Genomic DNA, 24,669 nt, shown 5'->3' with positions numbered 1-24,669 from the left:
AGATTCAATTTTCTACCAGCCCCTAAATCTCCTCCTGATATGGATATTGATATGGAACTTTGGGACAATAAAACAATAACAAGTGGACTAAAAAACTACCTCAGGTAAGTATGATGCTACACAAATCTCAGTATTCCTTTTCTGGCCCATTAATCTTATCCTTATTAATATCCTATTACATTTCTTGTATCCATTAGCATGGTAATAATTGAGTGTATTATTATCTTGCCTAATATCCCTGTGATTATGTGTAATAATAAATCTAAAATCTGTCACACACTTTCTGCCTTATTAAGATAGTCATGCCATATATATAGCCCTAAATTTGTCAGAATTTAATTAATTGGTTTTATTTAAAGACTTTTACATTAACTACAAAATATGTTGTGCTCAGTCTTTCTTTTCTGAATCCCTTAAGCTGTGTACCATGAGGCTTCATGGCATCATTGTTGGAGCAGAATAAAAATTCCTGCAAAAGCATAGGTTTTTATCCTATGCTGTTGGTGTCTTCACAAACACCATATCCCTCCCACACTATCATTTTCTCTTAAAGTTTTTGCTAATAAGAGACAGAATTTTCAAGAATGGTACTTCTGAGATCACTCTTTTTTGGGTCTCAATATATAACTTCAAAAGAAACATAATGAAAAGCATCAAATCCAGTTGGTGGGTGTTCTATGCCTTCTAAAAACCTAGATTTCCTAAACCGGTCACCTGACAAAGAGTAGCATCAGGAATCCCTATTCACTCTGGAAAATAAGCCTAGGAGTTACAGTGCAATGCTCATGTAAACTTCATTGAAAAGACTGGCTTTGGTTGAAGAAATTTATAGTAAATCTTCAGAAGCACAAATCATTGTAGGTACTGTATTTGTGAAATGGGAACATGAGCTAGCAGGAGCTGTGTGTTTGTGTCTATAACACAATTCACACTCTGTCTTTCAGAGGGTGACTCTTCTAGGATCTCTCAGATCAGAATTTCGGTCCCAAATTACATCATGTTTTTGCCTTTCTTGGGCAAAAGATTGCTTCTGCAGCCCACGTGTCCCATGTTCTGCAGTTGTATTTATTCCTGTGCTACAGTATGAAAGCCAGAAAACAGTGATTCTCTGTGCTGAAGTCAGTGCCAGTAGTATTTCGCTTACTAGCTTACATGGTGACACCAGATTAAACTCAAAGAGATTTTCAGACTATGTATGTGATTGAGTTGTATACTACTTGCAATCAGTCATCACTGAATTGGGTTTCCTACAACATACCAATATACATTATGCAGATGTTGAGGGCTATCACAAAAAGACTTTAAGTAAGGTGTGGTTTTTAATATTCTTTTTAATATTTTTTTACAACCAGGTGTCTTTCAGAACCACTGATGACTTTCAAGCTGCATAAAGATTTCATTGTCGCTGTTAGTAAGTAAAATAATAAATACACTTTCATGAAAGTAATATTATTTCTAACCCTTAATCTCCTCAGTTGCTATCCTTATTTTTCTCCTTGGTCTATTATTCAGTGATCCAGCCATGGATCTGAGTTCTTCCATGTCACTGTATGTGACAGCACAGTGCAACATGAAAGCCCTCAAAACAGAGAACTCACACTAGATGAAGCTGTTCAGTGGTTTGTTCCGATCTTTTCCGTGTGACTGCCTTCTGCATGAAATTTTGAACCTTGATTTATATGTTTGTGTTATATGGGCTGATAATTCTTTCGAAGCATTCATACCTCTCATCCCCATTTCCTGTTGCCTTCATAAGAATAAAAGACACTGAAGAATTTTAGATATTTTCAATATCAAGGAGTAAAATCTTGGATTTCACTGAAGTGGCGCATCAGTCAAAATTGACACAAATTTCATTGGTTACAGTATTAGTGGTAACTGCTTTTGGCAAGTTACTTAAATACAGATTTTAGAACGTTGTAATAAATATAATCAAACTGTCCTTATCATTTTAAAGGCTAATTCTGTTTGGCTTCTTGTAATGCATGTGTGTATTAGTGTACAGGCATTGGTGCCATTTGTAGATGCATCTTAGCATATGTTCCAGTTTATCAACGATATTTGTTTGCTGTCTAATAGAGTCAGATGATCAGAACTACAGAGTTGAGGCAGTGCATGCGCTTGTGCATAAGTTACCAGAGAAGAACAGAGAGATGCTGGACATCCTTATCAAGCACTTGGTCAAGTAATTATTTTTGAATTTTTCTCTTTGGTATTGTTGTAAGATGTGATTATTTCCACTTCAAATTTGTCAGTGTTGCTTAATCCATTCTTTGATTTGAAACAATGCCACTCGAAATTGCATTTAAATTCTAAAACGCTGTTCTCAATGTAGCTGAAGAATACTCACTGTAGAAACGAAATAAAAAATAACACCATAAAGAGTCACCAAGATGACCAGCTATATTTATAAAATAAACCCACTCAATGTTTTCGTTCACGTTCCTACTTACTACAGGAATTGGTACTAATTAAATTTAAGAAATATCTAAAACTATGCTAAGGTTGATAGAAAATGCTGTTTTGAATCTGACTCGAGGTCCCACACTGTTTCAGAAATGGAGAGTAGACTAATATGATACTACTTGTCCTTCATGTTTGATCTTATTTTTCTAACAGCTCTGAAGTGTAGTATCATTTGAAAACGCTAACTTGAAGCATTATTAGTTACATTTTTGATATCTATATAAATGTCCAAACCCATTTTTGAATCTCTCTTGTTTCATCAGCTTCTCTAAGTATTAATTAAATATCGAATGGAAAAGATTTGTTTTTCTTTGAACTGATGACCTTTTGTCTTCACTGAATTACACTTAGCATGGGCTGTGAAACAAAAAAGACAAGTTTTTATTCTCTTATGTCTCTCTATATCACTAGCTATTATTATACCATTACATTATATTTTGTCCTGTATCTTCATCAAACATTATTCATGTAAGTTGTACTAAACCTTTGGTCAGTTGACACCGGTATTTGCTGAATACTTTTTCATATGTATTATTCTTCCTAATTTAGGATGCTGTACACTTTTTAGTACATTTATCAATGATCTGGGAATGTGAATACTGAAACAGCAGTTGTTCACAGAAGGCCCACATGACTGAGATATGTAGAAGCCAGAGGAGTCCATATTGTTTTCATTCCATTCATTGCATCCCAGCTATTTTGCTTTTTTGATCACAGCTTGAGAAACAGCCTGCAGTAAGCTGTCTACAGTGGAGCCTAATGCAATTTTTCTTGCTCTTATAGATGTGAGAACTTTGAAAATTTCTTTGACAGGAAATTATTTAGCCTTAGCAAATTATTTTTAGCCCTTCATGTCATTAGCCCCTGGAGAACTAACATGATAAGGAGCTGCTGTGAATGCTTCCATTGGAAAAACTGATTAGGCAGACCTTGCAGCTCATTACATGGGATAACCCAGAGAAAGCAAGTTTCATAAGTTTCCTTACTCACAGAGTGGTTTGATTAGCTAAAAAATGTATCTACTGCTTTCTAACCCTCTTCATAGTTAAAATATGTAGTGAGAGATTAATGATTTTGTAAAAGCTAATCTGGAAGCCCCAAAACTAGAAATATATATATACATAGGAACTGACTTGTTTCCAGGCAGAATTAGTTATAGGCAAGCATTTCTTTCTTTACCACTTCTCCTGGCCTCTTTATTCTCAATATGATGACCTCAGATGCGTTCCCAAAGAAAAGCATGCCTGCAGTATTCCCTTCTTTAATTGTTCTCTTTAACTGTTGCCTATCACATCTTTGATGCAATCCTCATTTCTGATAAATTTAATCCTGTGGTTTTATACTGAAAACTTTCAGTTCTTTTCTTTCCAACATTCAATTCACCCCTTCTAATTTCTCAGATAATTTGCCAGCTGTTGTTTATGCTAGCAATACTAATGAGACTGAATTCAAAATCAGTCTCTTGAGTGTATTAGTTATCTTCATTCATCATCTTTTTTCTGCCACTGTGTGAAGATTTTTCGAGGAACAAATGGCAGATAAATTGTCTAATTTTATGTAAATGGAAAAATATGAAAAAAACCCAACCTCCTGTTGGTTCATTCTTTTGTTTAAAATCCAGTTTCAAAATGTGCATCCTTTTGCTTATTTCTTTTAGCTGTTCAGTTCCTTTATGTATGCTTTTGTGTCTAGGTGAAAATAGTATACCTCTAACTATGGGTTATAAAATAAGGATAATACTATTTTTTCTTGGTTTAGGTCTTAAGGTCTTTACATCTCTGCCTACCTTGACGTTTGTGTCACTGCAAAATTATATATGATCTAGATGTCGTGGGATGTAGATCATACTAAAAACAAATAAAAAACCAAATACTAGCAAATCCTGAAAAGCACCCTGCAGAGAGATGATGCTATATGATATCTGAGGTGATAGTCAGCAGCTAGGCAAACACGGGAAGTTTGGTATTATTTTCACATAACTCATTTTTTGTTTTTAAACCTTTCTAGTCAAATTACCTGCCAACTTTAAAGAATAAATCATTCTTTGGTATGATTTAATAACACCATAGTTTTCTAAGGTCGATAGTCAGGAGTCTGGAATCTGGCAGTATCAAAGATTTACTGGTGATATATCAAAGAAAGAGATTTTGAGGAGGAAGCAACTGCACCTTAATGAATGCCTTACAGCTACCTGAAATGCATGATTACCTTGGCCTGTATCTAATCAGTAGCCCGGCAACAGTAGGGCTAGGTCAGGGGAAATTGGTTATCAAAATGATCCATTTACAGGCCTGGGTTTTTTCTCTTTTGCGAGAAAGTCAGCCTTTGAAATGCTTTGTAGAAAGTCCTTTCTGGTTACAATGCTATTAAATTCACCTTTCCTTTTATTAAACAAGCTACTAAATTTGTAACCAAGGAAACCCAAACACAGAACAAACACTATTTTCTGTCTTATGCTATAAGACTGTAACGTTTGTGTAAGAGACCTGAACAGTTACTGTGCAGCGCAAAGCAGAGTAACATTACAAAGGGTTATTTTTTTTTAGGTTTTTCTTACAAACCTAGCACTGAGTAATTCAGAATTCCATTTTCATTAAAATACTAGTAGACTTCCCAAACACCCTTCAGTCACCTAAGCCAAACATAAGATCTGTTACAGAGAAAATTAGATTAAGATAATTGGCTAAAAATGTGCTTTAACAAGGTAATCACTTCCATGACAGGGCTTCCAAATAATGATCTCTGCCAGTGTGTTTGTCTGAAGTAAAATTTTTTAAAGTTTTTTTGGCATAATTTAATGAAGCAACATAGGAAGCATAAGAAGATAGGCATTTATTTTCCTGCAGTTTATGATCATATTGTCTTCAATACAAAGCCCTTTCCCATATTTCTCCTGCTTCTCGATGTAAATGGGGTGCTCAAAATTTCCTGTTCCAAATATGAGGGGAGTATTACTTCATTATAGAAGTAATTGTACAGTCTTATTCCACCTCTATACCAAGATAATTCTACTATTCTACTCATTCTGTGTATCATTAGTGCCTACTCCATAGTGAGACAAAGGGTAATGTGTGAGTCCAGACATGTGTTTGATCCTGATCCTAACAAAATCCCCCAGTAACCTTGGGAAAATCTCACAGTCTTTTTGTCACTGTGTTTTTAATCTTTGTAAGGGGATAGTATCTGTGTTATTTTCTACCAAACTCTGAAATCGGATAGATCATTTTGCTAATATTTCTATAACATTTTAAGAACAAATCAAGCTATCTGAAAATATTATTGGAAGGAAAATGTAGCAGATGTATCCATAAACCTGATTAATGAAGGCTGTCAGAGAAGACCAGAAGATAAAGTTTGCTCCTACCTGCTAGTCTTCCAGCATTTTATAGATTTTACTGTTTCTTAATTTTAAAAGGTGCAAGGGTTATTTTAATTTTGTAGAAAATGGCTAAAAATGCTCAGCTTGACAGTGGCAGCAGATAGCAGTGAGAAAAAAGAGGAAAATGTGAACAAGTGTCTCAACCGATTCTATTTGGTAGCAGATTCAGTAAAATTAAGCATTAAGGCAATTATGAAACCTTTACTTGGCATGATATGTCTCAGACATGAGGCAATAGGGCAGCTGTGACTGGGGAATCACTGGCAGTTATTTCAAAGGATTTATGATGGTACAGTTTTTATTTGGCAAATCTTATTCGTAAGGAGAGAAAAGGAACATTGAGGATTACTGATTGACAGTTTTCATTTTACTATCTGATAAACTATTGGGAAAACTGAGTTTCTAAATTCTACATTAAGAAGAAAAATGACAGAAAAGGTACAGTAAGCAATAACAGAATATACAGAAGTAAAAGGTTAATATATTTTAAAGCTGGAAGATGTCATTGTGATCATCTAGTTTTATCTATACCACAGCAACAATGATTTCACTGACTCCGTTGATCCCATGTTTTCAACACATTAATAAAGAGATCCTATTGCAATGTGTTTTCAGTAACTGAATTTCTTTCCTTTACATGAAAGCTAAGGTATATGGTTGACCTCTGTTATATCATAGTATTTTCAGTCAATCCAACATCAAGTATTTAAGTTCCTGTATAACCATTGGAGAGAGATAGGTACCTAACCTAAGACTCCTAAACTTTAGATGGTCTGAGTCTCCCTGTGGAGACCTTCAAAGATAGTTGCTTTTCCCTGTCAATTATGTCAGGAGCTTAAATGCTTACTATAGAAAGATGTGCTCATTATCCATTAAGTTATTGCAGGATGGGAGCCTTTAATGGAAATACAGTAGTTGTACTATACTGCATTTTGTCTCTAGTAAAAGTGAAAATTTAAATAGTGTTTTTAAAGAGGAGGCACGAACTTGGGATCTTGTTAAAGAAATAGTCTTAACAGGTTTTTGCCTGTTGGAATTGTAGTTTAGCACAACTATTTAATTGCATATTGTTTGTGTTCATTTAAAGGGTATCATTACACAGTCAGCAAAATCTAATGACTGTATCCAACCTTGGTGTTATCTTTGGACCAACTCTCATGAGAGCCCAAGAAGAAACCGTGGCTGCTATGATGAACATTAAGTTTCAGAATATCGTCGTTGAAATTCTGATAGAGCATTATGAAAAGGTAGAAAGACATTATCTGACTGTTTTGTGGTAAAGTGGAACTAAGATCTCATTTTCATTTCCATCCTTAAGTACTTAATAAGAAAAGTAGCGTTTGTAGAAGGTCATTGATAGAAAGAGTACCTTCTTCCCACCCCGTTGCTATGGATATGTATTCCTAGCAAGTCTTTTGTGGCTGTGCAAGGTACTGATCCAAGGCATTACCTCCCATGCTTTGAAGGGATTGCCCTGAATCTTCAGGTGCTTTCTGAAGATTGCTGTGTCCTCCTTATATCTAGAAACAAAATGAGAAGGTCATAAGGAGCTCCCTGCTCCTCCATCTCTCTCATGCTAGCAGTGTATGGAGGTTCACTCTGGGTGAATGCATGGATTCTCCTCTGAGTGCATCAGGTTAGAGTCTGACCATTGCTGTCCTTTGGGGATACTCTAGCTGCACAGTGGAGATCTAATCCCACCTAAAGTCATGAAACCCCAACCATCCTTCAGTTTCTCTTTTCATAAGCAGCATCAATGTGGATCCCCCACACAATCCCCCATTTCTGTGCGCTGTGTCATTTTTCATGTGTGTAGGTGCTAGATCAAAAGTTAAAAAGCAAAAAGAAAAAAATAATGTATCTTTGATGGGGTTTTATTCCTAGTTACAGATTTTAAGCACATCATGTCTTTGTGATTTAAAAGTTCTTGAATACTTTGGAACATACAAACTTCTCAAGGTACTTCTTTTGCTTTGAAGAAAGGCCTGTCTGTGTGTGGTTTATTTTGTTTACCCCAAAGAGACCAGTGACAGCAAAGGTCCATCTCAAACTCTATCCTGGAACATTGAATAAGAACTGTTTCAGGGCTTAAGAAGGAAAATCCATGAAATCTTAAACACTTACTTTCAGTCACTACCATTGCAGCTATCAACTTCACTGAAAAGCCTCCTCAGATTTTATTGTATTTTATTTTAAACTATTTGATTTCAGAACTCAGCAGAACAGTCAAGACCTCCTTTACTCAGTCATCAAAAGAAATTTTATTTTTGAGATCTTCCGTTGATATGTATCACCTTCTCTGATGTCTAACAAAACAAAGTGAAAAAACTTTGGGTTTCTTCCATTTTGGGTTACTCAGCTAAGGGGCAGTTTCCAGTCAGTACCAGGATCCCCTGCACTGGTTGGTCAGTAAGTACTGACAGTACTGCTTGGTATCATCAATTATATTTCATAGGCACTCCTCAAAATTGGTATGATACTGACAGCCTCCTTGCTTGTAACTCCAAAACATATAACATGTTTCCAACACTGAATTTCCTCTCCAGAAAATTACAAGCTCACTGAATACAAAGATCATGGCTGCACAACCAAAATCACCCTTGCTCTATTTCTCTGTCTACAGACATACTTTTATATTGATGTGCCACTCACTAATGCCTAATACATGCATTAGTACATATAATTAATACATACTAATATTAATAATTAGTACATATAATTAGTACATATAATTAATACTATTATACAAGTATTAATGTACTTTAAGAGCATCTCAAGACATCCATTAAAGTATTTTCTGCCATAGAAGTATATTTGCTTTCTTCCACTTCCATGAGTGGCATGGAGGTATCTTTTCATTGCTCGCTTCATACTCTTCTGTGAGTGCCCTGTTGATAGGGGATCCAGAAGTCCTTGCAGAGATGTATTTTAGCATTGCATGGTATTTAACCGACGACACTTGGCTCTTTCTACGCTATGGAGGTTGGACACTTCTGATTCCTTCAGTAGCTTGACTGAATAGGCAATCTTTGTCTGTAAAACCTCTTCTCCATTCCACAGAATTAATCCCACTTCCTTCCACAGAATGCCACAAGGGATACTGAGTAGAGTTTACAGTCTACACTAGGAGGAATAGGTGAGAAGAACATCTAGAAGAAAAACATGCAAACCTTTTGGTTATATTCTTTGCTTTGGTCATCCTCCAAGGCAATTATCATTTTTACTAGAGGTATCCAAGAGGGTTTTTAGGGTCTTTCAAGACCTCTACTGCACATGTCTTAGATATTGCAGAACAGGTGATACAAATGAAAGTCACACAAATTACTGGGCTTTCTGTATTGTCCGTGCTGGCAAGTTTGCCATGCTTATCAGCGAAGAGTTCTTTAAAACCTCATTTTGTACCTGTGTCAAATCGCAGTAGTCAGATACCCTCCAAATTTTAGTTTTTCCTGCAATAATGAAGGGCAAAATTGACCTTTTGTAGTGGTATGTAAAAGATAAAAATCAGGAGATGCTCCGAACATAAAGATGTTCCACTTCAAATTTGACGTTTGGCAAAATAAAGTGGTTTTCTGAAATACAAACTGGATTGTACTAAGTTATGACTGTAACAAATTTCTGTGACATCCAAAAGCTTTCACAGGAACCCAGAGACAAAATTCAGTATTTTCATAATGTTTAAAAAATGTATTGCTTCTTGGGCAGGAGTTAGTGGTAAGCACATACTGTATGTTTCACTATTTAGGCTATTACGCACTTCTTAACAAGGGCTAGAAAATAAAAATATTTAAACAGATATTTTTATATCATTATAAATTTTAAGTACAGCTCAGTATTGCAGTACTTGGATTGTAAAATGAGATCAGAGCAAAGCTTATATTCTGTGAATTTACTCTTTTGTAATGTGTGAGATTATGACAGCATTAATTACAGGTGCAATGGTGAGGAAAACAAATGGATTAATAATGGAAGTGTAAGAATGCCTCTATTGTTTGTCATTCTTTTTCACTTTTTTTTTTTAATCATACAGATATTTCACACTGCACCAGACCCCAATATTCCTCTTCCCCAACCTCAGTCCCGATCAGGTTCAAGAAGGACAAGAGCAATATGTCTCTCAACAGGTTCACGTAAACCCAAAGGAAGGTATACACCGTGTTTAGCAGATCCTGACAGTAAGTTTGTCCTTGTTGACTCATTATCTTCCTTTTTATGTTTTCTAACTTTCCTGAATAATATCCATTAAGTATTGTATTCCAATAATTACAAGTGTAATGGATGGGGTTTTGTCAGCTTTTTAACCTCTGTGAGTCACAGCACACTGTTGAGTGACTGAATTCCTTGCTTCTTGGACATGAGGAAGGATGTTTGGTTTTAGGCAAGGCTGGTATTGCATACAGTGTTCAAAAATCTTTTATAGTAGGCTTTATATTCTAATCTAAATGTAGTCTGCTTTGAAACTCTGAGGAGTTTGCTTGTAAGCGGATTGTTAAGGTTGGGAAATTGTAAACAGAAAGAATCTTTCCTCTGATCCTGTAATAAATGTAATTTAGTCAAGGTCAGGAGATCAAAACCATTACTTGGCTTTTTTCATATGCATGAAACTGTGGTTCAAAATCAGCCACTACCTAGGTTTACCAAAACCTAGGAAACTTTCTTAGTTTTTCTGGAATAGGAACAACCTGTAATATTTTGGAGAGAAACAGTATACTTACCATATAGCTTACTGTTTAACAGCAGGGAGTTATGTGTGTAATAAATTGCTTCTCAGAATGCTTATTCATTTTCATGTAAATGTAACTATTAAAAAGTTTTGCTTCGTTCGTTTTCACCTAGTGGGCCATCACTTTTTTACTTACTGGCTGTACCACTGAGAAGTACTGAAACTGTGGTAAAAATTAAGTTGTTAACAGTTCCACTGCTGCAGCAGACTTCCCAAAGAACTTCAGTGTCCCTTGGTTCCTCAAGGAGATTTACATGAAACTGGTACAGTAAATTAATCCACAGTTAAGATGCATCTGTTCTTGAGGATCTGTAGTAATTCTGAAGTCTGTAATGTCAGGAAATGTATCTGCAGTGTACTCTTGTGCAGGTGCTGCATTTTCCATAGGTTTATATTACATGATTACGGCCAGTGAGAGTTTAAATACTAATAGAGTAAAAGCTGCCTACACATTGATTGCCAGTGTGAATGGCATGGGATCCCAAGTAAGAAGTTACAGAGGAACTGTCAGTTACATTCACCAGACGAGAAACTAGGTGCGTTTCAACTGGTTTTTGCTGTGCAACTGCAATGAATAGAGGCCAGCATAAAAAAGGGGCATTTCTGTGCAAGTATTTTGCAAAGCGTGTGCAAGCTCACACTTCTTCATTCAGACACATGCTGGTGGCTGTATTGAAACTAGGTCACAGAATCACAGGATCACTAAGGCTGGAAAAGACCTTTAAGATAGTCGAGTCTAACCATCAACCCAACACCACCATGCCCAGTAAATCATGTCCTGAATTGCCACGTCCACACGTTTTTTGAACCCCTCCAGTGGTGGTGACTTCACCACCTCCCTGGGCAGCCTGTTCCAATGTTTGACCACTCTCTCAGTAAAGACATTTTTCCTAATATCTAGTCTAAACCTCCCCGGCACAACTTGGGGCCATTTCCTCTTTTTTTTATCACTAGTTACTTGGGAGAAGAGACCAACACCCTCGTTGCCACAACCCCCTTTCAGGTAGTTGTAGAGAGCAATGAGGTCTTCCCCAGCCTTCTCTTCTCAAAACTAAACAACCCCAGTTCCCTCAGCCGCTCCTCATCAGACTTGTTCTCCAGACCCCTCACCAGCTTCATTGTCCTCTCTGGACATGCTGCAGCACCAAAATGTCCTTCTTGTAATGAGGGACCCAAAACTGAACACAGCGTTTGAGGTGCGGCCTCACCAGTGCCGAGTACAGGGGCACAATCACTTCCCTACTCCTGCTGGCCACGTTGTTTCTGATACAGGCCTGACCCAGAGGCTCCCCACTTCTGCTGTGCTTATTAGCTCAAGCTCAGCACTTGACAAGTTCCAGTTAAGATCTCGCTTTTGTCTGGAAGGTCGAGGCAGAAGCAGAGGTATTCTTGTTGCCAAATATCTCTAGTTGTGGCCGGAGACAGGCAAGAGAGCGCCTTGGCTTCTGGCAAGCAAATTCTGAAGTACTAGGAGTTTTTAAGTCATCATTTAAAGGAAACCCTGACACTTAACTATATTGTAGGAAATTAAAGAATTCTGAATGGCATGACAAAATGAGATACAGGTTTCAAACTGTGGGGAATGATAGAAAATATATCTGGCAAATTTAGGCTTCAGCCAGTCTTGCAATTCTCAAGGGACTAATGGTTTGTAAAGGGGCAAGATGGGGGACAATCTAATCTGAAGTACCAGAATTTTGGCCAGAATTCGGCAGAATATTTCAGATTATTGTACCAGTGGCACTACTGTTGTCAGATCCACTATACAAGGCACTGGTATTTGTGATCTTATGTGTAGTACTGTGTGTGGTTATGGTCACTTGTTGCCAAGGATATTGAAACGTGGAGGCAAAAGCAGCTGTATCATGTTGGTATCTTATAACTACTGTGTGGTTGAAGAATAGATATTCTCTGCTTCTTGTGAAATTTGTTAATTATATCTCTTAGCTTTTGGGAACTAATCCTACTAGAAACCAATGTATAACTCACTAGACTGAATCCAGTCTTCAAGATAATTCAGCCCTCACTGTATTATAGGCTAGTCCTTCCTTAGTTCTGATGAGAGTTCCTACCTTTATATCATTAGATAATTTCGTTAGGATATTCCCACTTTTTGTTGCAAAAGATTATTGGAAATAAGATCAGTACAAAGATTGTTGTGTAGGTAGGTAAATTTCTGTAATATCAGTCTAATTAAAGAAATTCATCAAATGTTCAAGTTGTAAGGAATGAATTGTTGTCCTTCTGCAGGATAGATATTTTATGATAGGTATGACAATTCAGAAAATAGGGTATCTATAGATAGACTTACAGACTAGTCTTAGACTGCAGAGATCCTCAGCAGCTTGGTAACCAAATTGAAATTTAATTCTTGTGTGTGCAGGCAATCCAATCATGCATTTAAGAACATAGATGTGACAAGTATCACATTTGCCTTATCATGGAAATCCAGCAAGATGCTCACCCGAAAAATATTGCAGCATTGTAACTGTTGAATTTCCTAAGGATATTTATATTGCAGACAGTTCTTTGAAAATGCAAACTTTTATGCAAAATAGCTTAGCTTGCAGCCCATTACGTTCGTCATCTCTAAAGAAATATCCACAAAATGCAGCTCTTCCAGGTTAAAGATCAGAATATGTGCAAAACTTAGAGTAACTAAATAGATATTTTGTCTTAAGAATCACTGCCTCTGAAACCATAGATTTATGAATTTGATGACAGGTAAGGTACAAGGGGCTCAAGGTTGCTTGAGAGAAAAGCACATGATTAGAAAATTTAATTTTTTTTCTTTTGCTTCCCTCTCTCTCTCCCCTCCCCTCACTCCTCCCTAGGTGACTCGTACAGCAGTAGCCCAGACAGCACCCCCATGGGCAGCATTGAATCTCTTTCTTCTCACTCCTCTGAGCAGAACAGCACTACCAAATGCGTGCCCTCACAGCCCAGGGAGAAATCAGGAGGCATTCCATGGATTGCATCTCCCCCTTCTTCTAATGGCCAGAAGAGTTCAAGCCTCTGGACTACAAGTCCAGAATCCTCATCAAAGGAGGATGCAACCAAAACAGACGTGGAGTCAGACTGCCAAAGTGTAGCTTCTGTCACTGGACCAGAGAATGCCTCTCCACCAACAGAACTGACCAAAAAGAGTTCTTACAGTCTGTCTGGACTGAAAAGGTCTTCAGCATCTTCCCTCAGATCAATTCCATCAGCTGAAGGTAATTTTGAAGGTCTTTTAGGTCATTGGTGTTTACTGTGAGGCATCAGAAAGTAAGAGCTGCATCTGAAAGCTAATTTTATCCATTAATCTTTTATGTTTATTTTTTAATTTTTGTGGCATGTTCTTTCAGTTTTCAAACTGCTTCTGACATATTTCCAGTGTTTGTTGCCAGTACAGTTTACAGAGCTTAAAAGCCATCAGTGTTTCTCAGAATTTAGAGTACTCTGTCCAGCTGTGCCTCACCGAGACCACTGACTTATAAGGAGATTGCTGGTTTATAAGAAGAGTTGGTAGCTATGGTTTATCACTGTGTCAAAGGAGAGATTCATTGCAACATGATTGATACTGATCAAAGCTAGCATTTAAATTTAAAAAGCACTAGGCTTAACATATCTAGTAAGTAATAGTTTTGTCACTCCTTGCTGATGTGCCTGCTTTTTTTTTTTTTTGCCCTTTTTTTTTTTGGACAACTGCATGTCTTCAATTGCCTGAAATAGGTGATTGAAGGAAAGGTGGGGGGTTTTTGGTTTGGGTTTTTTTTAAAGTTATTGTTATACAGTCAATGCCTTTAGTTGAGATAGGACTGGACAGATGGGGAAAAAAGGTAATCTCTGGCATGAAAAGTATGTCTGAAGCCCTGCCGATGGAATGACTGCTTCATTCTGCCTTACTTGCATGGTCTGTTATCCAGTATTGCAAGTAGATTAGCTTTAACACAAGGTTACGGCTGAATGGTCCTGTATATGGACATGATGTGCAAGAACAACCACAAGTTTGCAAATCCAACTGTAGGAATCCAATTTCAGTGCACAAGTTAGGATGCCAGTCTTCCTGTTCATTCAAAGAAAGATGCTGCTTCGAAGAGCACCCTCAGAGCACCTAAGTTGAGCCTATGTTCCAAATAAGCCTGTAGACAAGGGTCCTTACAAGACAGAGAATCTTAAAAATATAGCTTCTTAATTTAGACAGTTATTATAGAATAATTCTATAGAATAACAATATTAAAAATGTAAGTATTGTATTTATATTTTGGGATCTCTTTGTATTATGACAGCTTTTAAAGCATTATTAAGCATCTTTTGTTCTTGGAAATAAAGAAAGAGAGAAGTACATGCAGTTACTGTCTTGCAAAATATATATGCAAACAAGGCAGTAGTCCACAAACAGAACAGCTTAAAGGACACATGTGGCCACACCTTGTAGTCATTAAAATGACATTTTTTGGGTGCAATACAGTCTGTACAGGTATAGATTCATTTTATCAAGTTGCAGTAGCAACTCATTAATTCCTAAGTATGTTTGTTAAACTGCATGAAGTTTTTGTGGATACTTAAATATTAATTCTTAAAAATTAACATGGTCTGATTTCATAGGGGATGCTTCTTTGAGCAGCAGTTTGGACTAGATGACTTCCTGAGATCCCTTCCAACATGAATTTTTTCTACAATTCTATGCAGTGTACTACTTTATAAATGTTGGTTTTACTGTCACTTTTTAGTGAATGTATTGTCTAACGATTTAAGTACAATGTAATTTTTTATCCTTCACAATTTTGATGTCATTTCTTCATCCTTGCTGTTGGTCCTTTTCTCCTGGCTTTCTTCCTGAAAGACTGTTTCTTCTCTGTTCAGTAAGTACTTTTTCTACCTATTTTGCCTCTTAAAACAGAACAACTACAACAAAAAAAAAAAAAACCAAAACCAAAAACTTTGCTTTGTATATAACACATGTTATGAAACAACTTCAAATTAGCTTTAATATTCCCTATAATTTGATTGTTTTCTTTAGGTAACAAAAGCTGCAGTGGATCTGTACAGAGCTTATCTTCAACAGATACCAAAGATACACCAAAGGCTCCACCAAACCCTGATTTGCCTCCCAAAATGTGCAGGAGATTAAGATTAGATACTGCATCAAGTAATGGCTATCAAAGACCAGGATCTGTGTAAGTCATCAAGGCCCTTTGGAGATTTGTGTTGTTACAGTATTGTCTACTATAAAGTATTCTCAGAGAACTACATAAGTGGTTGAAGAAACATGCGTGAATACTTTATTTTAATATTTCTGTATTTGTGAACTATTTACCTAGCTTCATTAAAATTGTAAACAAAGGAGACACCGCACAAAGTCTGTTGAAGTCAGTAGAAAGATTCCCTTTAACTTCATTAGACTACAGATAAGGTCTATAATGAAGAAATGTATCTTTGGAAAGTGGTTAGTATTATTATCTCTGGTTCTTCTGGAATTTCATGTTTCAGGGAGCATAAATGCTACTTACTGTCCATGCTGTTATGTCAAGAAGATCATCAGATCTTGTTTCCAGATCTGCAGAGCACCAAGTTCCCCAAATAACTGCAGGACTCCATTCAGCCTCTCCACTTTTTAAACTGGAAGGGATCACTGTAGTCATTTCACAGACTGCTGTGTCTTAAACAGAGAATCATAGAATCATAGAATAGTTTGGGGTAGAAGGGAGCTTTAAAGGTCATCTAGTCCAACCTCCCGACAATAAGCAGGGACATGTTCAACTAGATCAGGTTGCTCAGAGCCCTGTCCAACCTGACCTTGAATGTTTCCAGGGATTCAAGTTCACATATAATATGAAAATTAATATAGGATATATTCATATAGGATATGTTCATCTTTTTTTAACTATCCTCCATGTGTTCAAATCAAGGAGAGGGAAATGATGCTACCAAACAGAGCACAGGTAATCTTAATGTCTAACTAAACTGTTCAGAATTAAATGTGCATCGATTCTGTATGACACTAAGAAACTTGAGATTCTACAGTTCTGTACAGTGACCGACCAGTCACGCAGCTTCTACATACCTGAAATTAAAATATTCTGCAAGTATCTGCACTTAAAAAGGAATCCTCCACAGGTCAGAGTTCCAGCATGATAGCGACAGACTGGCAGTAAAAGCATTTCCAATATATCTATTGGCCATCCATGAACAGAATTTTAAATATAGGATGTTGAGATTTCCCTTGCTGATTCAGCAGGGCACTAGAGTATGTGGAAGTCAGGCCCAAATTAGGTTATGCCCTTAAGAATTCTGATGAATAGGGGCTTGAATTCAGCTTTTTAATTTCCTTCAAATGAGGAAATAATTTTATTATTTAATTATTCTCTAAATTAATAACTAAAACAATTTTTAAAAATGTGTCCATGTCTTTAGATGATTAAAACTGAAGTTAGTCTCTGTGTTTTATTAATGGGCAAAGTATAAAACAAGATGGTGCTTTATTTTCAGAGTGGCTGCAAGAGCCCAGTTGTTTGAAAGTGCTGGTTCACTTAAGCAACTTTCTTCAGGACGGTAAGTGCTTCATAGTATTTAACAATTTGTAAAATCCTTTCTGTTTTGCTGGCTTTAAAGATTGAAATAGAAGTATTGGAGCTTTGTTCTGTGTCTTTTGGACAGCATCATGTGACATGCAGAATTTTTGTGGTTTTTTAAGCTCACCCTTGCTCCAGAAGAAAACTAAATCTAATAGAGAATCATAGAATAGTTTAGGGTACAATAGACCTTTAAAAGTCAGCTCGTCCAACCCCCCTGCAATGAGCAGAGACACCTTCAACTAGAGCAGGTTGCTCAGAGCCCTGTCCAACCTGACCCTGAATGTTGCCAGGGACGGGGCATTCACCACCCTCATTGTCAAAAATTTCTTCCTTAGATCTAGTCTGAATTTACCCTCTTTTAGTTTAAAACCATTACCCCTTGTCCTATTACTACAGGGCCTGCTAAACAGCCTGTCCCTATCTTTCTTATAAGCCCCTTTTAAGTACTGGAAGGCTGCAGTAAGGTTTCCCCTGAGCCTTCTCTTCTCCAGGCTCAACAACCCCAATTCTCTCAGCCTGTCCTCACAGGAGAGGTGTTCCAGCCCTCTGAGCATTTCTGTGGCCCTGCTCTGGACCTGCTCCAACAGGTCCACGTCTTTCCTGTGCTGAGGGCTCCAGAGCTGGAGGTAGTACTCCAGGTGGGATCTCCCCAGAGCAGAGTAGAGGGGCAGAATCCCCTCCCTTGACCTGCTGGCCACGCTGCTTTGGATGCAGCCCAGGAGACGATTGGCCTTCTGGGCTGCAAGTGCACATTGCCAGCTCATGTCCAGCTTTTCCTCCACCAGTACCCCCAAGTCCTTCTTAGCAGGGCTGCTCTTAATCCCTTATCCCCCAACCTGTACTGATACCGGGGGTTACCCCAACCCAGGACCCTGAACTTGGACTTGTTGAACCTCATGAAGTTCACATGGCCCCATTCCTCAAGCTTGTCCAGGTCCCTCTGGATGATATCCCGTCCCTCAGGTGTGTCAACCACACTACTCAGCTTGTTGTCATCTGCAAACTTGCTGAGGGTGCACTCAATCCCACTCTCTGTGTCATCGATAAAGATATTAAAGAGTACTGGTCCCAATATGGACCCCTGAGGGACACCACTCATCATTATCTCCATCTGGACATTGAGCCACTGACCACTACCCTCTGGACACCACCATCCAACCAATTCCTCATCCACCAGGTAGTCCACCCATATCTCTCAGCCTGTCTGGCTATTCTGTCACCTGGGGCAATTGTAGTGAGACATGCTTGGGTTAGTGATCTGATAGAAGACACAGCTACAAGAGTAAATTAAAAGGATTTAAATTAGGATAAGGGTGCTGTACTTATTCCATACAGCTGTTTGTATATACATGCTTTCAGCAGAGTAGTAAACATGCTAGTTTACGGTAATTCACTCATGTAGGCTAGTCCTGATCAACAGCTGCTTTAGAAAGCTCAGGATTAACTTGCTCAGGATTTCTGTCTTTCCCATCACACTTTCCATGCCTCAGTATTTGTCTGGAGAAATTGTTCCCCTTTCTTCTTGTTTTTTTTCAGGAATTATTTACATTTTCTTTACAATTGCATGCAATCCAATTTAGTGGATTTGATTCGTACTTATATTAATGTTCTGATAAGTGTTTGTCTAGGAAGCAGTATCTTCCATACATTACTAACCAGCCTACATTTAATAGGCTAAGGCAGATAGTCAAATAAATGGATGTGTGAAAAAGTCTGTCTCTGTTTTCACTGTCCCTGCATTTCAAGTTCTTTGAGAGAGAACATACCCTTTTGTCCATCACTTTACTTACTGATACTAGGAACTGTCAAGCTTCCTGGAACTGTCAAGCGATCAAAAAAATAAGTAAATAAAATGTTAACCCATGAATCCAAAAGTAGTAATCTAAAGTAACACAGCTGTAAATGAAGACGACAATGTGTGCTGTGATGTGCAGCAGTGGAATACGGCTGTCCTCTCTGACAGATCTAGCAGGGGTGAGAAGGAGAAAGCTGCCCTGCAAAGGCCACTGATTTTGTTCAAGAGAATCAGCTTGCATGAATCAAGGTTGCTCTTGTTTTGTGTAGTACATGAACTGTCAGGTGACCAAAAAAGAGGGTGGCAGGGGGGAAAGGGAGGTGAAAACAGCAGGGCATTAATTTAAGGAAGAAAAATATAAATGAGACTAGAATGCTCTTGAGCCAGTGCCCTAAACCAGTGAGCCCGAAGCTTCACCAGTCCTGCATCATTTCACCTCCACCACTATTCTTTCTCTTACTTTGTATTGCTCCCCTCTTGTAAACTCTCCCCTGTTTTTCCCTCAGAGCCTGTGCCACATGTATCTGTATATAAAAAACATGTAAGAAGCAAAAATGTGACAAAGGAAGAATGTAGCATTTTGATAATGGATATGGAGAGCAGATAACAAAGTCAAAAATGCTGAAAGGCTTAATAGCCACTCTAATTCAGCCTTCATAAGAAAGCAGAAGAGCAACAGTAACAAGGAGAATGGAAAACGAGAGGTCAGCAGGCAAAATGAGGAAGAAATAAAAAAGTAGCTCAGCTGTTTTTATAGTGCTACTCAAGTCTGAGTAAGATTTTGCAATTCAGAGCCATGTCGTTTACCTCTCATGCATGTTATGAATGTGAAGGCTGATTTAAAACTTTAGGATAGTCATCTTTTGCTCTGAAATATCTAGAAATCATGGTAATTACATCTTGATCCACCCATTAGAAAGGCCTCTGAGTTCATACCTCTAACTATCCAATGAGTATATGCAGTACAGACTGTAAGACAGAGAAACTATTTTTAAGATGTCTGGTTTGATACCAAAAATACTCAAGTCAAGATAGTGTTGAACTCTGTGCAGGGGTAATTTACACTGCAAAAAATAACTAGTTTTGAAATTTTAAGCTACAGCTTACCTGTACATTATAGTATCTAAGTAGCTTCATTCCTACTTGAAGCATCTGTTGCGTGTTGTGGTCTTTTGTACTAGATGCTTTACCACCACAGTGGTCTGGTCTTAATTCCTTCTCCCAATTAATCTTTGCAACCCTGCTTTCTGACTTTATATAATGCAGTACCTCTGATATGAGTGTGTGTGTATCCCCTTTGGTTTTTTTAATGCTGTTATAATTGACGTTATTTGACCTGGCTGTTTTCTCTCCTTGTATACGTGCGTACATGCCCCCATAGCACTACCAGTCTGAACAGATGTATTTTAGTCAGAAAGAGAATGAGAGGCCACAATACATGTACATGTTTTAGGTTTGGACGGGGAAGACCAAAATGTTATGCCCTGTCCAACCTGTGCTCTCTTTTTCCAATTCCAGAATTACTTTGACTTCTCAGTCTTCCCATTTCTTCCCTCCTGACTTCGAGTTTCTTAATCATAATAAAGGTTGTGCTTTGAGTGGCTTTGTGCTCTCAGCCACTGTGTATGCTGAGACCAACCCCTATTGCTAGTCTAGTATGCATTTGAAAGAGGTGGAGTTTTCTTATTGCTTTCACAAATATTGCAATTATTCAACAGTCTTAGTAAGGCCTGAAGTGTCTTTATTGCAACTTCTGTACAAAAACGCACCAACATGTAATCCCTGACTCTATGTTTTCTTGACTTTGATTTAGAGGTACACAGAAAGTCAGTAAGTTTCTCATATAAAGTGAGAAACTGCATCATAAGAGGAAGGATTTTCATTAGAAAAGAATACCTAGAAAAATGGGAAGGAGGAGCTGGTGACAGCAAACAGCTCTGTCTTGGCAGCAAGATCTCTAGGTGCTGGGCTGAGACTTTAATAGGAGTAGGCTGACAGTATGAAGCCCCATAGACCCATGCTCCCCTCCCAACCATATGATTAAATATCCTTTCTCAGTCATTCTTCTGTTTTTATTTTCATGCTGTTTTGCATTTCCTTAAACACCTGGAATGCCTTGATCAGCCCAGACCCGTGTTTTCTACTCAGTCAAGCTTGGCTGTAAGTCTTCCATCTCCAGGAGTCTATAAACCTTTATTCTTCCTGTAGGATAATATTAACTGATGAGTCGTCTGAGAGACATTCATGTGTTTTCCCTCATTCACTCCTCTTCTAGTTTCTGTCTTTGTCTTGCTAGACTGAAAACTCATTATGGCAGGAACATAGTTTTAAAGTTTATTTATAACTTTTAAAATAATTATTGTTGTTGTTGTTACTATTAGTATTATTATTATCGTCATCATCATTATTTAAAAGGCCTCAGGTGGTGTTGACGGTGTGTAGTCAAGCAAAATAGTTTATGATCTGATGGGTACAGACCCTTGACTGTTAATATCAGTTTATTGTTATGGGCTCAAAACAAACGTAATGAAAAGTAGGGAAAGGGAAGATGCATTTTTTTCTCATCTGGAGTCTATCCAGTAAAGTCATGGAAAGAAGGAACTAAGAAATGTGGCTACCATTTTCTGAAGTTGTTTTTTTTCTCTGCACTAAACCACATGAATCCCACTCTTCTCAGATTATTAGCATAATCTTTAGAGAACCATAATAGATGATGGTGATGCTTTTTAACAAACAGCCTTGTTTGTAGGGAGAGAGCATTAACACCATAAGTAAGAATGTCCATTTCCATAATCGAACACGACAAAAATGCCCAAGAACCTGCATGACGTTTTCCTTGCTAATGCTTCTAACTGGATAGGGTTGAAGTGAGTCATAACTAATAAGAGAACCTAAATAATCAAATCAAGTGTGGTGGCAATAACCAAGGGCTTGAATATTGCTCCAGAATTATGAGTAAATATTCATAGAATCTGTCTCTCATTATACCATCACACACAGTTTGTAGATAACATTGAGGTGTAATTACTGTGTGTCAGGAGCAAGGTGGTGGGAAGAATTCTGTAATTCTTGAGCTTTTGAGAAACTGACTTCTTTGTACCTTACGTTTTTGTATCTGTCTAAATGTCAAATGTTGGGAAGCTTTATCTTTCCAGAACTGAGCAAGTCAGAGTCCACGTTTTCTTATCTTCTTTTTATTTTGAAAGTAAACATACTCGGATCAGGTAAAATTAGTAACTGAAAACAGAATAGTTTAGTAGACATAAGAGAGTATAGAAGAAAACTGCATTTTTTGGTCTTAATTTTTTCTAAGGGCACTAAAAAAACAACATGTCATATTTCAAACATAACTTAAATAATTCTGCCTCACATTTAAATATTGCTGTTCTGTTTTATTATTGTCTTAAATGTCTCTTGTCACAGTATTACTCAGATGTCCCATTCTTAACATGGGAAACTGGCTTCATAGTCATGCTGTTTAGTAAAATCAGGATTGAAGTAATGTCTGAGCTTTAGTAAATTCATTACTGATTATTTTATATTCCTTGCAACTATAATCATTATTAACAGTTAGTCTACTGTTTGATATGTGTAAAATCCATGATTATGCTACATAGGAAATAGCTGTTTTGTCAGACATGGCGATCTGGGTTAGTATAATTAGAACAGCTATAGTGATCTTTGTTATATTGACTTTGAGGAAAAACGACCTTGAGATTAAAGAATTCAATTCTAGTTTATGTGTGACCTTCAGTAAAGTCATCTAATCTCCCTCTGTATATTTTAATATTTCTAATGTAGATTATTATGTATAAATTTGCATGTATTATGTACAGTAATGAAGCTTCACACCCATCTGGTTGACTGTAGATGGCATAACAGTAGACACCAAGGAGTTGTCTTGGAAAAATGCTAAGTAGAGCAGTCTACACCAGTCAGAAAGCAAGCTAACATTTAAGCAAAGTAGATAAACAGGGGTCCAGTGCTCATGGTGTTTTCGTTAGCAGTGGGGATGTATCCAGAATGACAGCACTGAGAGTTAGAAATGTTTTCAGCATCCTGAAAATAAGGTGCCCTTGGATGTCAAGGGCACGACTCAAAATTCTTGACCTCTTCTGGAAATCTCAGCCTGAAGGTCTAGCCCTTGGTGATTCAGTTGTTCACTTAAGATGAAGGCAAAACACACCACTTGGTCTAGTCATAAATCCACTTCAGACCTTTTTATTCAGAGGGAGGAATCATTTCTGGAAAGCTCATGCATACAAACTTGGGAATTTGTCCATCCACTCATACCCTTTTAGAGATTCATATGAATGATGATGTGCTCGTACTGATTAGCATCAGAATATGAGGCCAGGGTAGAGGGATGCTCTCTGCTCCCTTTAGGCAGTCTGTCCCTGCTTAACCTCACCAGGGACATGTGGAACTCCAAAGGTGAAGTGCCATGGGCCCCACTGGCAGAACACAAAATAAAATAAGACTTCTTATGCTAATGCTTATGATATTGCACTATTATTAATCTAATGTATGACTCTGTTATCTCACTATTTTGGGAGGAAAGACAAAATAGATTACATTCCACTTGCATATACACCCTCTCAAAAAGTATGCTAGAAATTTTAAACTTCACCACAGGTCACATACTGGGTCACTGAGATAAATCGTGGCTGGAAGGAAGATTGAATCAGTAATGCCCTATCACATCTTACACAGGTGAAATAATCAACAAGTTCATCTTCATTTGGTATAATATGGGTTTCCAATAAGTGTAAGGAAACTCAAGAAAGCTAATGGATCATGTAAAAATTGCTTTGAGTATATAAATTAAAGGAAAGATATTAGGTAAAGCACAGCAATCCAGAGAGAACTCCTAATTTCCATCTTCGTGTTCAATCCTTCATTTTGTATTTTGCAGAACCATGGTGCTAGAAGCCATATCAAGAGGTGACCCAATCTGTCCTCCTTCTCTGGGATAGAATCATTATATATCTAAATAGTTCTTTTACAGATATCTACGCAGTGACTTTTTTTCAATTTTTTTTTTTTAATTAAATTTTAGTAATGGCAATTCTTCGATTTGGGATTCTCCAATTTTTGACAGTTCTAGTGCTTCACTACTCTAACCAATAGAGGGGTTTTCCAGCTACAGATTGAGAGAAATAAAATTAGCTACCTACCTGTAGGTGTCTTCATGTCAGGTATTGTTTAAAGAAGTATTTCACTGAAGGTTTCACTACAGACAGTGGAGCCTGGTGAGCCATTTGTTGCACTGTCAAGTAGCATCTACTCTAGGAGAAGCCAGGCCTGGAGGGTCTGTGGGGCTAGGCATGTAGGTTATTTCCAGACACCTAAATTTAGGAGGTTGAAGCTGAAACCCACCTGTGGTGGGTTGACCCTGGCTGGATGCCAGGTGCCCACCAAAGATGCTCTGTCACTGGCCTCCTCAGCTGGACGGGGGAGAGAAAATATAACAAAAGGCTCGTGGATCGTGATAAGGGCAGGGAGAGATCACTCACCAGTTACTGTCACAGGCAAAACAGGTTCGACTTGGGGAAAAAAATCAGTTTAATTTATTACCAACCAAATCAGAGTAGGATAATGAGAACTAAAACCAAATCTTAAAACCCCTTCCCTCCACCCCTCCCTTCTTCCCGGGCTCAACGTCACTCCCCATTTCTCTCCCTCCTCCCCCCGAGAGGCGCAGGGGGACGGGCAATGGGGGTTGTGGTCAGTTCATCACACCTGG

The 24,669-nt window shown here is 37.8% G+C and overlaps 1 protein-coding gene across 1 annotated transcript in view; it reads left to right on the top strand.

The window, feature by feature from the left end:
• ARHGAP42 (Rho GTPase activating protein 42) overlaps nucleotides 1-24,669 on the top strand; it is a gene marked incomplete at its 5' end in the record, with an annotated part of 78,721 nt that overhangs the window by 52,017 nt on the left and 2,035 nt on the right. The window contains 8 exons of the mRNA XM_010285338.1: nucleotides 20-104; nucleotides 1,353-1,411; nucleotides 2,080-2,185; nucleotides 6,933-7,092; nucleotides 9,876-10,020; nucleotides 13,403-13,783; nucleotides 15,574-15,730; nucleotides 17,043-17,105. Of these exons, the coding sequence (XP_010283640.1) occupies nucleotides 20-104; nucleotides 1,353-1,411; nucleotides 2,080-2,185; nucleotides 6,933-7,092; nucleotides 9,876-10,020; nucleotides 13,403-13,783; nucleotides 15,574-15,730; nucleotides 17,043-17,105 (1,156 nt within the window). The remainder of the gene's footprint in view (nucleotides 1-19; nucleotides 105-1,352; nucleotides 1,412-2,079; nucleotides 2,186-6,932; nucleotides 7,093-9,875; nucleotides 10,021-13,402; nucleotides 13,784-15,573; nucleotides 15,731-17,042; nucleotides 17,106-24,669) is intronic.

This window comes from Phaethon lepturus, unplaced genomic scaffold, assembly GCF_000687285.1.
Source record: "Phaethon lepturus isolate BGI_N335 unplaced genomic scaffold, ASM68728v1 scaffold5654, whole genome shotgun sequence".
Classification (NCBI taxonomy): Eukaryota; Metazoa; Chordata; class Aves; order Phaethontiformes; family Phaethontidae; genus Phaethon; species Phaethon lepturus.
The sequence above is the reverse complement of the archived record's forward strand: the minus strand, read 5'-3'. Positions and strand labels throughout refer to the sequence as shown.